General features: G+C 35.1%; 1 protein-coding gene across 1 annotated transcript in view; it reads left to right on the forward strand.

Moving 5' to 3' along the window:
- The window catches only part of LOC126745611 (uncharacterized), a 711,162-nt gene that overhangs the window by 481,102 nt on the left and 213,448 nt on the right, over window positions 1-16,612 (forward strand). Inside the window, exon 3 of the mRNA XM_050453549.1 lies at window positions 15,280-15,482. Coding sequence (XP_050309506.1) covers window positions 15,280-15,482 — 203 coding nt within the window. The remainder of the gene's footprint in view (window positions 1-15,279; window positions 15,483-16,612) is intronic.

The following is a 16,612-nucleotide window of genomic DNA, read 5'->3' on the forward strand; positions in this document are numbered from 1 at the left end:
ATCTTCTCTAAACTCAACTGGATATGAAAGAAAAAAAATGTTATAAACTGTGAAAACTCTTATTAATGTATCAAGTGTTTAAACTGATCCCCATTTACTTCTTGGCAGAAAGTAAGACGGTTTATAAACTCATGTAAAACCCTATCAATTATTTTGGGTGATATACGTCTAATTTCATATCGAATTTTATTTTTCAAATCTTCTACGTTATTTGGCTTCTCAATATAAACTTTACTTTTCAGGTACCCCCATAGAAAATAGTCGCAGGGATTTAGGTCTGATGACCTGGCCGGCCACTCTATTGTCCTTCTTCGCCCTATCCATCTTCCTATCCAAGTAATTACGGACATCTCGAAAGAAATGTGGCGGTGCGCCGTCTTGCTGAAACCACAAATTATCTGTCGGGCCAGCAGGGTCTTGTTCGTTTGGGTATAAGGCAGCCAAAGCAGGGATAAGATCTTCTTGAAGAAAAATCAAATAGCGTTGTCCAGTTAAGTTTTCTTCGAAAAAGTATGGCCCTATTACTTTATTTTCCACGATGCCAGCCCAAACATTAATAGATTTACGGTACTCTGTATGAGCTTCAGTTGCCCAGTGTGGATTTTACACTGACCAGTACCGACAATTTTGCCGATTTACGACACCGTTTAAACAAAAAGTTGCTTCATCCGAAAACAAAACTCGTAATACAAACTGACGGTTATTAATGCAAATGTTCATCATTTGCTCGCAAAATTGGTATCTTCGATCATGATCGTCCTCATTTAATTCGTGTATTAGTCTAATGTTATAAGGGTGGTATTCATTTGCTTTTAAGATGCGTCTTACTGACGTTCCGGCTATATTATTATCAACTGAAATTTGTGAAGTTGCATTGTTTGTATTTTCTTCGACGGAGAGCAGAACAATTAATTTTGTATCTTCAGAAATTTTTGGACTACCTTATCTTGGCAAATCCCTAACGTGATCTGAAGTTATGAATTTGTGCTCTATTCTACTAACTGTTGACTGAGAAATAGGATGGTTTGGGTTGTTGGCATTAAGCAGTTCAGTTACTTCTTTTTGCGTGCGCACTCGATCCCGGTATCCTAGCATCATCAAAATTTCAATTCGTTGGGTTTCCGTTAAATTAGTCATAATTTACTCTGATAAAAACCATTAATTTTCGAACTGACAGTGACATTCGAAAATGGAGATTCTTTACAAGTGCAACCATGGAAATAGAAACAATTGGCAGTGTTTATAACCTTATTTCTATCCTCGATTTTTCCTTAATTTGTAAATAGACGTACTTATTTGTTTTCTTGTTATTTAAATCTAAATATTTCAGAAACAGTTGAGTTTTGAGATAAGGTGTGTTATACGAAACTTGCTTGGAATTTCGCCTATATTTCATAAATGCAATAAAAAATATAGCGCTCCATTTAAAAAAATGACCGATGACGTCATATCTTTTTTTTTGTTCCACTCTGAATACAAAAATTTATGTGAAATAAGTTGCGCAACTTAAAATAAAAATTGACGGGTCCGAGCGTTTTCTCAAAAAATCATGTCTCTAATTTTTATAGAATTTATGCGGAACTTTAGGCGGTCACTGTATTTCTTTCCAATTATTATTTTTCAATTTTGCAGACGCGTGAATTTTGCACCACAGTGACCGCCTAAAGTTATATATATATATATACAGGGTGATTCATTAATATTGCACGAAAATGAAATGCCGGTTTTTTTGGGTTAAATTATGACGAAAAGTTCCTATAAACATATGTCCGAAAGTGCTTCGTTTCCGAGATACAGGGTGTTCAAATTTTCTTAAAAAATCGATTTTTTATTAATATCTAAGAAATGCCTTTGCTGTTTGCAATGTCATTCACACCATTTCTGGATATCTTAATGATGTATCTTTTTGACATATGACAGTTGATTTGTTATTCCAGGGACGTGCCCACGGGGTAAGCGGGTTAGGTTTTTTGTACAAAAAATAGCACCTAGTAGATTTTTTGAACCTCCTGTACATTTTTTGGATGACGCAACTAAAGATGGAATTGTTTCAACTCTTGGGTGTTTTTCGTATCTCCCTCCGTTTTCGATAAAAAAATTAGTTTAATGCAAACGTTTGAAAAAACTTGAATAAACATAATAAAATGCCTACTTATCGATTTACAGGGTGAAGAATAGTAAATACGGTAATTTGGAATTTTGACATGACATTAACTGTACTACCTGTTGAAAAATAGTTTTAATTAAACTTAGGTACATTAATTAAATTCTTAGAATAAACATTAGTAAATTGATGAAGGTAATGAAAAGTTATGGACTAAGAAACGTACGCTATAAGAGTTGTTCAAAATGAGCCTCCAACTGCAATGCATGCGTCTGTCCTGCGACGCATTGACTGGCGAACACGTTCAAAGATCCCTGGCGTGTTTCGAATAATATCGCAATTTGCAATAATACGATTTCTTAATTCTTCAACATTTTCGATGGGGGTGGTATAAACTAATTGCTTGAGGTGGCCCCAGAGGAAAAAGTCTATTGGATTTAGATCGGGAGATCGCGCAGGCCAGGGTTGTATACCTCCACGACCTATCCAACGATTGGGATATACTCTATCTAAATACTGTCGAGCAATTAAGCTGAAATGCGCCGGAGCGCCATCATGCATGAAAAACATTTGGTACCTTAAGTCAAGCGGGACGTTTTCTAATAGTGTTGGCAACTCCTCTTGAAGAAAACGCCGATGCACTTCTCCACTTAACCTTTGTTGCAAAAAGAAAGGACCAATTAAGTGGTCTTCAATGATTCCAACCCAAATATTCAGTGAAAATTGGTGTTGATGGCGACTTTCACTTATTCCATGTGGATTTTCATCTGCCCAAATGTGATTATTATGGAAATTCATTATCGAATTCCTGGAGAAATTAGCTTCGTCCGTGAAAAGTATTTTTGATAAAAAAGGAGGATTTTCTACAATGTTTTGTTGTAACCATCGACAGAAAGCCACTCTATGAGGATAGTCGTCTGGCAAAAGTGCTTGTACCCGCTGGATGTGATACGGGTACAAAAGCTGATTTTTCAGTATTCTAAACACTGTTGGCTGACTAATGTTTAAAGTGGCAGCAATCTGTCTTGTACTCGTTGAAGGATTATCCTCGATTTCGTGGAGCACTGCTTCTTCAGCTTCTGCGGTTGCAACTGTGCGGGGTCGTCCATTGTCGACTGTAAGTTTTTTAAAACTTTCACTTTCTCTGAGACGTTGATGGAGGCGAGTAAACATTTGACTATGAGGAAGTACGGGGTTAGGGTATTTGTCCGCGTAAATACGCCTCGCTGCTTGTGAATTACCATTAGCAAGACCATACACAAAGTGCATATCGCACATTTCACTATAAGTGTACTCCATTTTAGACAAAAATGAGGAAATTGTCTACTTGACAGGAAAAAAACAACACCTTATCACTGAGCCACACCTAGTAATGTTAAATGAACTGGTATTTTATTTATTGCATTTTCAAAGCAACGAAAAGAATGCGACAAAAACTAAAACGATAATAGTATTTACTAAATTTTGTTTAATACGTATTTACAATTTCAACATTCCGCAGTATTTTTTAGATCAGCAGTTGTTAATGCTGTACTTGATATTCGACACTATGAATAGGTAAGTATTACATTTTAGGAAGAAAATTATTTCTTTGCTTTTGCGTGATTTAAAAGCATTTACTTGTATTTTTACAGAGGGATGCAAAAAAGCAATTCTTAATTTTTTTATCGAAAACGGAGGGAGATACGAAAAACACCCAAGAGTTAAAACAATTCCATCTTTAGTTGCGTCATCCAAAAAATGTACAGGAGGTTCAAAAAATCTACTAGGTGCTATTTTTTGTACAAAAAACCTAACCCGCTTACCCCGTGGGCACGTCCCTGGAATAACAAATCAACTGTCATATGTCAAAAAGATCCATCATTAAGATATCCAGAAATGGTGTAAATGACATTGCAAACAGCAAAGGCATTTCTTAGATATTAATAAAAAATCGATTTTTTAAGAAAATTTGAACACCCTGTATCTCGGAAACGAAGCACTTTCGGACATATGTTTATAGGAACTTTTCGTCATAATTTAACCCAAAAAAACTGGCATTTCATTTTCGTGCAATATTAATGAATCACCCTGTATATATATATATATATATATATATATATATATATATATATATATGTATATAAATTTATAGTAAATAAATATATATAGTAAATATTTATAGTATATATATATAGTTACTTGTTAGTATATATATATATATTCTTGGACGTTTTTGGTTATTTCTTGACTGTCTGCAATTTGTTCATCGTTTCTGATAAAATCTCCAATTTTGCAGACGCGTGACGCCAGTATTCTCTAGCGATGAGGTAAACAATGTCATTAGTAAATTGCAAATTGTTGAACATTTTACCGTATACCCTGTATACAGTAAAATGTTCAACGATATTCTGTATTCTGTATTCTTTATGCCTGTATTCTGGCATTATGTTCGAACTTGGTGTTATCTCTCTTGTTGTCGCTATTAAAGACTTCTTTTATTATTTTCAGTACAATTTTCCGCCATATTTAATCATTTCTATTGTCAGTCTGTATTTCTTTGGTTTTAATTTGGCACAAGCCCTTTCTAATTTCTTCGATGTCTACTTCGAGCATTTCCTTTGAACCAATATTCAATAATTAATCAGTCAACCAATTAGTCAATCCTCTAGGCAATCAATCAACACAAAAATTTAAATTTTGTCAATAACTTTCTAAATAACTGTGGCTGTAATGCGTTTGAATTTCACTACACAAATAGAAACCACTTTTTTTACATTCTATAAAAAGTTCGTTATTCTCTAACAGTCATAGGAAAGAAAATTCCAAGTCAAAGTCCCTCAATTATGTTATTGATGCTAGATTAAGCGTATTTCGCCGAACTGTTTTGTCCATCATCAGAGCTGTAAAAATTAAAACAACTTAGTGTAGCTTGTTAGTAACTTCACCTATCAATAAATATAGAACTTTTCATCTCATTAAAATTTAAAACATAACAAAAATAATATTTTGTTACTACCTGTTTTATTAAGTTTGATATTACTCCGTAAGTTTGATAAAACTCCTCATTCTCGGATAATAATATGGCTTTTAATTGATTTTCGTATTATAGATATCCTTAACGTATTTGCCCTGTTCTATCACTTTTAGAATCCGTAACAAAATTAAATCCATTTAAAAAAACACAATTTAATCTCTGTCTATTTTAATTAATCTCTCGTATTGTTATTAAAGTCTTTTCTAGGAAAATATCTGATAAAACCTGTATGAACAGAAAATGTAAAACATAGGCTTAGCTTTTACAATTCATGCATACCAGGAATTTAAATTCATTAAAAGAGCGACTGAATTTATATTGTTGGAAAAGTAAGCCAAAATATTTTGATAAGTTTTTGATAAGTAAATTTTAATAATCCATTATTTCGGGTTAAAAGTTAATTTTCTCGTTAAGTACTGAAAAAACCCACTATCGTATTTTTACAACATTTTTTAAAGGAAGGTTTCATAAATCTTTTACAGTTCAATTACGTGTCCCCTTAAAGCCGGGTACACACTTGAGAGCACATGGTTTGAGTACACACGCGCGCGACCTCAAACGCACATGGGTTGAGCCTAAGTCTTGTCGGTTTTTGGTCCGTAGTGTAGTGAAGACGTTCTTCGTGCAGCTGTCTGTCTCGCGTACTTTCATTTTGTGTATTTCTTATATTAACTTGTTGACTTTAGTTTTTTAGTTGTCTTCTGTTTCCCAATCATGCCAACTTGTCTTATGATGACATGCGGACGAAGTTCCTGAATTGCCCAGATCCGGTATATTGACGTCGATTTTTGTATAATTGTGTTATCCACCATCGCCTTTTTTGCCTTTTCGGCTTCACTTTCTTTAGTAAATCATACATTATTGGTAATGCAGCACAACTTATTATTAAAAATTCATCCTCACTTGACGACATTTTAACTACTATTAAATTACTAGTGCGAACATGGCGCGAATTGAGAACACACGCATGCGGCCGAAGATTAATTAACCACACATGACTTGAACACACATACATTGTGCGCTCAAGTGTGTATTCATCTATCTATTCTTTAAGTAGGAGTCAGCTTTTTTATAACTGTTTTTCTTCTCCATGCGTATAGGGTATAGGACAAATACGATAATAAGCAACCAATTAAATGTCAAAAATTGACGGTTTCCTATTAAAACTTGATTGGGTCACGATTAATCGCACTTAAAAACCTCGGTAAAGTCGTAACAGAATGAGTTACGAGCCTCCTGGCCAGAATGTGTTATTGATGCAACTCAAGCGCAAAAACGTAAATTATCCTCTAGTTTATAATGAAGCTGCTTGGCACAAATTTTGCGCTATTACATTATTTGTTTACTCAATTTATTCAGGTATAATTTTTACACTAATAATTTACCGATTGCATTAATTGTTTTCGAGCTTTAAACCAAAATTTGAGAAAATGTCATATGGGGAGGTTGTTGCTGATTACAAGGATGAAAAAGTCTCCAGGAAGACGGCAACTTAAAAACAGTCAATCTACTTGTAAATAATTAATGCGGGGTAATAAATAATTAATAAGGTAAGGTTAACCAAAAAGTTTAAATTGAGTGCCCTATTTTTTAAGTTATAAAACAGCAGCATTTTCTTTTCAAATGTTAATTAGAAAATTCGTAAGAACTAATTGTTACATGTAACTTTAGCTATATGTTCGTACCTATGATTTTGAATAAATTTGGACTATTAACGCGGCCTAAATTCTGTAATTGATAATGGCCAAAGATTACCTTAAAACATTGAAAGGCTAGAATTAGCATTGCCGTGGAACTATGGACAGTTTGCTTGCAACATGTCTGTTGCAATGATGCTAAATGCTTATGTAGAAATAGCAAAAAAATACTTTATAATATTATTTAGAAAATGTAAATACGTTAAATTATTTTCCTAGTTTTTGTACTATTTTTATTAGTATTCTGTAGTTAAAGTTGATTCGTAGGGCTTCTTTGGGGTTCTACTTACGTTTGGTTTATTACTTTTATCTATAGTGTTTAGTTTTTAAGTGGTTCATCTTGTTCGAGAGCTCCATTTTGGCCTCAATTTAGGTTATTTAGGTTATATTATTGTAAATCCCTGTAGTCCTAATTTTCTAGAATTTGTATACTTGCTTGCTTTGACTGTCAGTATTCTCCTAAAATTATTGGTCTTTTTCGGCAAAAACAATGAAGATAATTCTAAATATTTCGAACCTGTTCCATCGGGTCTTAAAAAGGACGCGTTTCGTGACAATTCATTCAGTTTTAATTGTTTAGTCAGTTTTTACCTTGGAAACAATTAAACGATAGTTAAGGCCAGTTAGGCTAGTGTTTTTTTGACTTTGACAATAAAAGTGTGTCCCCGAATTTCGTTACAATTGGTGTCAGAAGAAAAGGATATTTGAAAGATATTTTAGTGAATGCCTTTAACAAGAAGTCAGGCCAAGATGGAGACCGAGAAATTGATGGAGCTGTTATTAAGGAAGTTTGACGAACAAAAGGTAGAACAAGAAGAACGAGACCGTAAACAGAAGGAAGAACAAAAAAAACGAGACCGCAAACAAGAAAAACGAGACCGCAAACGGGGAAAGAGGGAAGAACAAGAAGAGCGAGACAAGAAACGGGAAGATTTACTAAAGACAATTAAATCTGACCTGAAGAAAGAAAATGAAGACCTGATTCGAACCATGAAAGTCGACTTACTTAATTTAAAAGATAATCTTAAAAAGGAGCAGGAGGAACGAGACAGAAAACAAGAGGAACGAGTTTTACAACTTAAAGAAGATCTAGAGAAGAATCGGAAACAATTAATGACTAACTTTGAAGCAACGGTAGAAGAAGAATTGGGGCAAGTACAGAAAAAGATCCAAGAACTAGAGATGAAAGTAAAACGGACTCCTCTTCAACCCGATCCTGGAATGCAAACAATGATGAAAGTAAAGCCACCAAAATTCGACGGCAAAGAAGCGTGGAGTACCTATTTGAATAAATTTAAGGCCGCTGCTAGGGGAATTCGCTAAGATAATGAAGAAAAGTCAATCAATCTTAAGCTAAGCCTTAGAGGAAAAGCTACAGAAATATTAAGAATGGTGCCATCTGAAGATCAGCTCAATTTCGACGTACTGGTGAGTACCTTAGAGATGAGATACGGTGAAGCCCATCTACAACAAATGTACCAGGCTCAATTGAAATCTAGAAGACAAGAACCCGAGGAATAACTCCAACAGTTTGAGGCCGATGTTGCTCGATTAGTAAATCTGGCTTACCCTTCAGCCCCAACAGAGTTCCGAGAACAAATTTCTATAAATTGTTTTATTGACGGAGTTCGAGATCCAGATACTAACCACGCTCTAAGAATGGCTCATCATAAAAGTATTTCAGAAGCTTTGGTTCATGGACTGGAGTATGAGGCAGCTTTTCAAGCAACTAGAAGGCAGACACGAATAAGACAAATCAGAACTTCGGAAAGTGACCTCGAAGATCGCCTAAAAAAGATTAAATCATTATTAGCGAGGAAACCTAAGACCATTGCAATGCTGGAATTGCAATGAGGAGGGGCACCTTAAACGTCAATGCCCGAAGCCTTTAAGAGATCCAAGGAACCAGGAAAACTTCAACTTCAAGCTGGCTGGGTGCTACCAAGCCCCACGTATAAGACTAAACTGGCTGCCACATCCTGGAGAGAGCTTGGTAGTACCGGGAAAAATATGCGGCCGTGAATGTGAGATGGTAGTGGATATAGGATAAAGTCATACTATCGTGAAGCCGAACATCGTAGCATACTGTAGGTTTTCAGCACCACCCAATTTAATTTTGGAGTCTGCGGATAGAAAAAGGATCCCGATTCTTGGATTGCTTGAAGCTACAGTCACCATTGGCTTAACAACATTCCAACAGCCAGTATTAGTGGCAGAAAACATGGATAATGTCATATTTGGATTAGATGTTATGAATACTCAGCAGTTTAAAATGGATGTATATAACCGGATATTGACGACGAGAAATGAAGAGATTTTTATGCACCACCTATATAAAGATAAAGTAAATACCAGAGTCGTTAAGTTATTCAAGGATATTACCATACCAGCAAATTCAGAGGTGGTAGTTAATACTACAACTGGAGGAAAAGAGGGAGAAACTGTTTTGATTGAGCCCATAGAAAACTGCAAAATATTTGGTCAAGGAATTTTTCCAGCCAAGACGTTATCCACGCAGAAGAAATCTACTGTTTTGGTTTGAATGGTAAATTTAAAAGGATATTATCAACACCTGAAACAAAAAGAGAATATTGGCGTATGCTCTGAAGTAGTGGCAGTCATGAAAAATGCTGTTAGAAGTCGTTATTCAAACAGACCTTTTTCTGTATGTTTACAAAACCTATTTGAAGAATCTTCTGCCAATTTAACCATGAACCAGTGTAGTAAACTGCGACGTCTTCTTGAAGAAAATCAAGATGTGTTTTCCTTGCACGATAATGACCTGGGAAGAACTGATTTGGTGCAGCATCGAATTAACATTGAAGACAATGCTCCGATTAAACAAGCACCTCGAAGAATTCCGATAGCTAAACAAAGAGAAGTTTCCTCAATGCTTTAAGAAATGAGGAAACAAGGAGTGATAGAACCTTCTCAGAGTCCTTGGACATCTCCAGCTGTGCTAGTGAAGAAAAAGGATGGATCCACTAGATTTTGTGTAGACTATCGGCGACTGAATGACATTACCAAGAAGGACAGTTATCCCCTACCAAGAATTGACGACACCCTGGACACGCTATCAGGATCACAAAGGTTCTCAACACTAGATCTAAAGAGTGGATACTAGCAGGTAAAGATGCACACAGAAGATAAGGAAAAGACCGCATTCTCGACTGGAACAGGACTTTAGCAGTTTATAGTCATGCCCTTTGGACTCTGCAATGCTCCAGCTACCTTTGAGAGACTTATGGAAATAGTTTTACGTGCAATGACTTGGGAATCATGTTTAGTTTATCTGGATGAATGTTGTTTATTTCAAAAAGAATTGTTGCTTATTTCAAAAAGAAATTTAATACCTTGGCCATGTAATATCAGAAAAAGGTGTCAAGACTGATCCAGATAAAGTAGAAGCAATAGAAAATTGGCCACGACCCACTGACAAACACCAGTTAAGAAGCTTTCTGGGCCTTTGTACCTATTACAGAAGATTTGTAAGAAATTTCGATAATCTTGCAAAGTCTCTACATAAGCTCACGGAGGACAAAATGGTATTTAGTTGGTCAACAGACTGTGAAGAAGCATTTCAACGGTTAAAAAGAACACTATGCACATCTCCAATTTTAACATATCCGATTCCTGGACAAACTTTTATTTTGGATACCGATGCGAGTAATGTTGTAATTGAGGCCGTTCTATCACAAAAATATGAAGATGGCGAGCAAGTGACAGCTTATTTCAGTAAAACGTTATCAAAACCAGAAAGAAGCTATTGTGTCATCAGACGAGAGCTATTGGCAGCAGTAAAAGCTATTGAACATTTCCATAAATATTTGTATGGTCGACGATTTATCCTTAGAACCGACCATGCTTCGTTGAAATGGCTGTTTCATTTTAAAAACCCCGAAGGACAAATAGCAAGGTGACTTTAACGATTACAAGAGTATGACTTTACAATAGAACATAGGAAAGGCGCATATCACCAAAATGCCGATGCTTTATCGAGAAGACCCTGTATTGAAACATGTAAACATTGTTTTAAAAAGGAATCAAAACAGCATCCGAAGATATTTACTTGTAATCGTATTGTCCTTCACAGTTCTAAAGAGTGGGATGTAGCTAGTTTAATCCAAGATCAGTGTGATGACCCAGTATTTGGTCTTATTTACGAACTGAAATCTCGAGAAATTTCAAAACCAGAATGGAAAGACATTTCTGACAAATCTCCACAGCTAAAAGCTTATTGGTCTCAATGGAATTCATTGGTTATAAAAGATGGATTGTTAAAAAGAGTCTGGGAGAGCGTAGATGGAAAAGAAAAGACATATCTGACGGTCTTTCCTCGAAAACGGATTCCGGAAGTTCTTGAAGCTGTTCATGGCGGTATCGGCGGAGAACATTTTGGAGTTAGTAAAACCTTGGCAAACGTGAGAGAACGGTTTTACTGGCTGAACAGTCATCAAGATGTTGGACGCTGGTGCTGACAGTGTGAGCAGTGTTCGTCAAGCAAAGGCCCAAAAACTCGGACAAGAGGAAAGATGATGCAGTATCTTGTTGGTTCACCCTTTGAACGAATTGCTATAGACGTAGCAGGACCCTTTCCTACTAGTAGCTCCGGAAACCGATATGCTCTTGTTGCTATGGATTATCTTAGTAAGTGGCCCGAGGTTTATCCGATTCCAAACCAAGAAGCAACGACAGTAGCTGAAGTGCTGTTCCAGAACTGGATTTGTCTATTTGGTGTACCCAAAGAGATACATTCAGACCAAGGAAGGAACTTTGAGTCACAAATATTCCAACAAGTATGCCAGTTGCTGGGAATCAATAAGACCCGTACAACACCACTACACCCTCAGTCTGATGGAATGGTTGAAAGATTTAACCTCACATTTGAAACCTATTTGAGGATGGTGGTAAACTCTAAGCAAACCGACTGGGATACCTGTATACAACCATTCCTATTGGCATATCGTTCTTCTATCCACAAGTCAACTGAAAAAATTCCGGCAAAAGTTGTCTACGGTGATGAACTTCGTTTACCTTTGGACATTATTACTGGAAGACCTCATAAGTCTGAAACCCTAGAGAAGTACATCGACCATTTACAAGAGCGTTTACAAATTGTTTAGGAACCAACACGGGATAAACTTCATCTAGAAAGTAACAGGATGAAATCACGTTATGACATAAAGGCAAATTCTACCGGTTTTAATCCTGGGGATATAGTCTGGTTATACAATCCACGGAGGACGAAGGCCAAGTCACCAAAGCTCCAGAAGGATTGGGAAGTTCCATTAAATGTGGTCACCAGAATCAACGACGTGGTGTACCGTATTCAGCAACATCCGACAACGAAGATGAAAATTGTAAACATCGTCCGGCTAGCGCTCTATCATGACTCAGGTGGTCCCATGTTGATTGAAGAGGAGAGCAGTATTATGAAAATGTAAATACGTTAATTATTCTTCTAGTTTTTGTACAATCTTATTAGTATTCTATAGTTAAAGTTGATTCGTAGGGTTTCTTTAGGGTTCTACTTATGTTTGGTTTGTTATTTTTATCTATAGTGTTTAGTTTTTAAGTAGTTCATCTTGTTCGAGAGCCCCATTTTGGCCCCAATTTAGGTTATTTAGGTTATATTATTGTAAATCCCTGTAGTTCTAATTTTCTAAAATTTGTATACATGCTTGCTTTGACTGTTAGTATTCTCCTAAAATTATTGGTCCTTTCGGCAAAAACAATGAAGATAATTCCAAATATTTCGAAACTGTTTCATCGGGTTTTAAAAAGGACGCGCTTCATGACAATTCATTCAGTTTTAATTGTTTAGTCAGTTTTTACCTTGGAAACAATTAAACGACAGTCAAGGCGAATTAGGTTAGTGTTTTTGACGTTTACAATAAAAGTGTATTCCCGAATTTCATTACAATATCGAGGTTGTTCATTTTGGTTGATCCACAACACGGTTGTGTGTCTGTGTTGTCGCTCAGTCGTTATCAACATATTCATATTTACTAACTTCAATTTTAGTTTATTTTATGAAGGCCATGGGGTACATGCCATTCATGCCAATTTTAGTAAAGCCTTTGACAAGGTCAATCATTCCATTTTGATTCATTAACTATCAAAGCTTCGCATCACTGGATCATTTTGGATTAACTCATATCTAAGTAATCGTGAGCAGCCACTCGCAAAATGATATTAATATATATTTTTTTGGTGCCAAATGTATTTCATGTCTCTTAACGTTAATAAATGTTGCTTCATGATATTCAGTAGAAAAAGTCTGTACCCCACTGTGACTGTTTGAAAAATGCGAGTTTATTTTTCATCTTTAGTATACAAGGCTTAAAAATATAAAATATAACTTAGCATTATTCGCGGGTTCCGTTTAGAACCAATTTCGAACTAAAACTGTTTAGGATTATGTTAAGGTGCATGTCTGTTGGATTTTTATTTACCACGAATGGTAAAAGATAGATAAAAATAATATTCCTAGAGGCATTAAAAGAATTGTTGGTTATTCCATCAAGTCAAAGTACAGAAGGGGAAACCCATAGACGGATTCATCAAAATACCTTGACTTTTTTGCACCTATACAAACAGGTAACTTAGATAATTCGAAACTAGAGAGAGGGGATGAAAGGTATTTGAATATGCAGATATAATGTATAGTATACTAGATAGTGTAAACGTATTTTCTTTTAATGTTTTAATTTATGTTAGTGTGACTCAGTGTGTGGTTTTTGTATTTCGATAAGTCTGATGATGCCCTAATGGGGCGAAACGCGTAATTTTTAATAGACGCTGATTTATGAGACTTGGACTTTGAGTTTACTTTTGTCCCTCCTTTGGTCATATAGTCTCTTTGAGAGTAATGGATGATTATTTTGAATTATATTATACTAGCCCAAACGAACAATATTAACCCCATCTTACTGTGATCCTCTGATATGGTAGTTCTTCTGCAAACATATAGACAAATTATAGAAGTCAGAGTCAGACGTTTGCCGAAAGAATTGAAATTCCTATAGAGCTTTCTAGAGCTTTGGAGAATTCCTAAAGACACCAAAAAAGCTTAATGAATAATGTAAGTCTAAAGCATGTTGATTTAGTAAAGGATCTTAGTATTTATTTGGACCATAAGCTTTGTTTTTCTCATTACTTTGATAACATTATTTCTAGAGCAAACAGAATGTTGGGCTTTGTAAGGAGATCATGTAAGGATCATGTAGTAGATTGAAAATGTTCAGAATACATTTGTCGGGCTCAAGACATTTATCCCTTGTTAAGTAGGAGGTAGTGCTATAAGTCCCTTCTGCCTAAAAAACAAAATTTTCCTATATGAGTAAGGTATTCCTTACAAACTCCTAGGTGCCTCAACACTACTATATCTCAGAATGTTATACGCAATCACTACAAAAATTTCAAAATAAAATCCTAAGGCACATTTGCGGTGCCTCCAGGTGGTCCAGGTGGTATAACATCTACATTAAGATCTGAAGATAGATATGATCCAAGAATACTCTAACGAGCGCGACACATGCTTTAAAGAAAAACTAATGAGTTTTGATACCATAAAAAACTATTTACTGAAAGTGTGACCAACCAAAACGTATCCTAATTTATTCGACTAAAATAAAATAAAATAATTCACCTTTTCAAACACAATATAAAACAAGCGCTGTAAATGTACAAATGCTGCACGAAAGCAAATACATTGGAGCTTATTCAGTAGAGAACACTGGAGTCATTTTATGCCACAATATATCCAGCAATGTAAAAGTTACCCGAAATTCATTCTCTTCCCAAGACTCGCTTACCCGTCCTCTGTCTTCCCACCTATCCCGGACCTCGTTTACTTGCTTAAAAAGCACAGCTAGATAGGAAGAAGTCATATCAAGAGTGCCAAGTCACTTAAGAAAAAACAACAATACAACACAAAACAACAATATGAGATTGATAGCAACATTTTGCAATAGCTCTCAACTTGAAGCAAACGATTCTTACTTATTAATTTAACATACTACAAGCTTAAAGCCAAAGCTCCTGCTCTTTATAAATCATGATATGCGGACGATTTTTTTGTGACTTAAAAATTAATTGCAAAAAATTGCTACCACCAATTTGGGTTTACAGCAAACAGACATCGTATTTAGTGAGTAACAACCCTATCGTTTTTCATTAATCACTCACTCTTTGCACATGACGAGGTCATATGTGTCGCCGGCTTCTGGACTAACAATATAGATATTCTTATTTGCAAATTAGCCATAAGTAAATGTAAAAATTTGTGAATAATATTATTGCGTTAGGTATGCTCTTGTTATTTAGCTTTAGGTGTGATTTTTAGTTTGTTAATTCGTTATCCCAATCGCTATAAATAATAAACAAAGCATACCTTTCATTTTTATACTACATAGCCTGTTTTAGGGTTTAGCTTAACCAATTTTAATTTTAATCATTAGGTAGTAGATCTTCCGAGGCACGATCCCCAAATTACCGGACTAAAAACAAGATATCGACTAGATGAAACTATTAAAGCAAACTGCACATCGCAAGGGTCCTATCCTGCTGCCAATTTAACTTGGTATATCAACGGGATTCCGTTGGAAGAAAAATATGTACAGAGGTACGAGCCTTTGATGTATAATGAGGATGAATTAGTTAGGTAAGTTCTTATTGCATTATAAATTTATAATTTCAAGAGACAGATTTACTTACCGATTCCAAAAATCTAATTTTATTGTCTTTAATGAAGTTCTGCACCTAGATAACTGAATGCCTGTATGTGCAAATGAAAAAAAATAAATTTGCTCTTAAATTTACAATGCTACTCAAAAAAGAATGTTTCTTCACTCTCTAATTAACTTGTTAGTTATTATCAGAGGCAGAAGTAGATATTAAAAAAAAATACATTAGTGTAACCTGTTTTGTCCCTATCAATTTATTATTTTATTAAGCAGCAGTGTTCTAATTGGTATTGGTATACACTTATTAAAAGATTTTAAATTTAAAGTTTTATGACTGGCCCGTAATACTAAATGTCTTTTCGCTGTCTAAATGTCGGTAATTCGAAACGATTTCTTCTTTTTTAGGTATACAGATATATGTTATTAGAATAGATAATCTTTGAATATTAACGACACCAACATCATACAAGCTATCAGTGCTAGATAATTTATTTTCTTTATAAATAACCTTTAGAATGTAGTTCAGCACAATTTGTAAAGGTCCTATTAAAGTTTTATAGGTTCCACCTAATTCTACTATAGCATAAAGTAATGAAGATTCCACTAAAGATTTATGTAATAAAATAGCAAAATTGGTACTTAATATCTCTTTTAGAATATAACCAACCAAATAACTTTCTAATTTTGGATGCAACATTATTAATATGGATCGCCCATGTAAGATTCTGGTCTACCATAATACCTAGACACTTAATTTCGTTACATGAGAATAACAACTTTATGATTTATGTTTATGGAATTAAATAGAATTAAAAGTTGATCTAATAATTGTTTTTGGGGAGGGGGAGGAAAGGCAACATACTGTATTTTCATGATGTTAAGAGATAGTTTAAAACTAGCTGACCATTCTTTTACTTTTTTAAAGTCCAATTTTATACAATCCCTGACTTTCTCCCATGTTCTTCCTTTAAACATTAAGGCTGTACCATTCACACAGGAAATAGCTTCACCCTTAAGCAGCAGTCTTAGTAGAGTATTTATATATAAATTGAACAGGATGGGACAAAGTATTGTACCTTGTGGTAATCCGTTTTTGACAGCTTTTGGA

The sequence above is a fragment of the Anthonomus grandis genome, chromosome 16, assembly GCF_022605725.1.
Source record: "Anthonomus grandis grandis chromosome 16, icAntGran1.3, whole genome shotgun sequence".
Classification (NCBI taxonomy): Eukaryota; Metazoa; Arthropoda; class Insecta; order Coleoptera; family Curculionidae; genus Anthonomus; species Anthonomus grandis.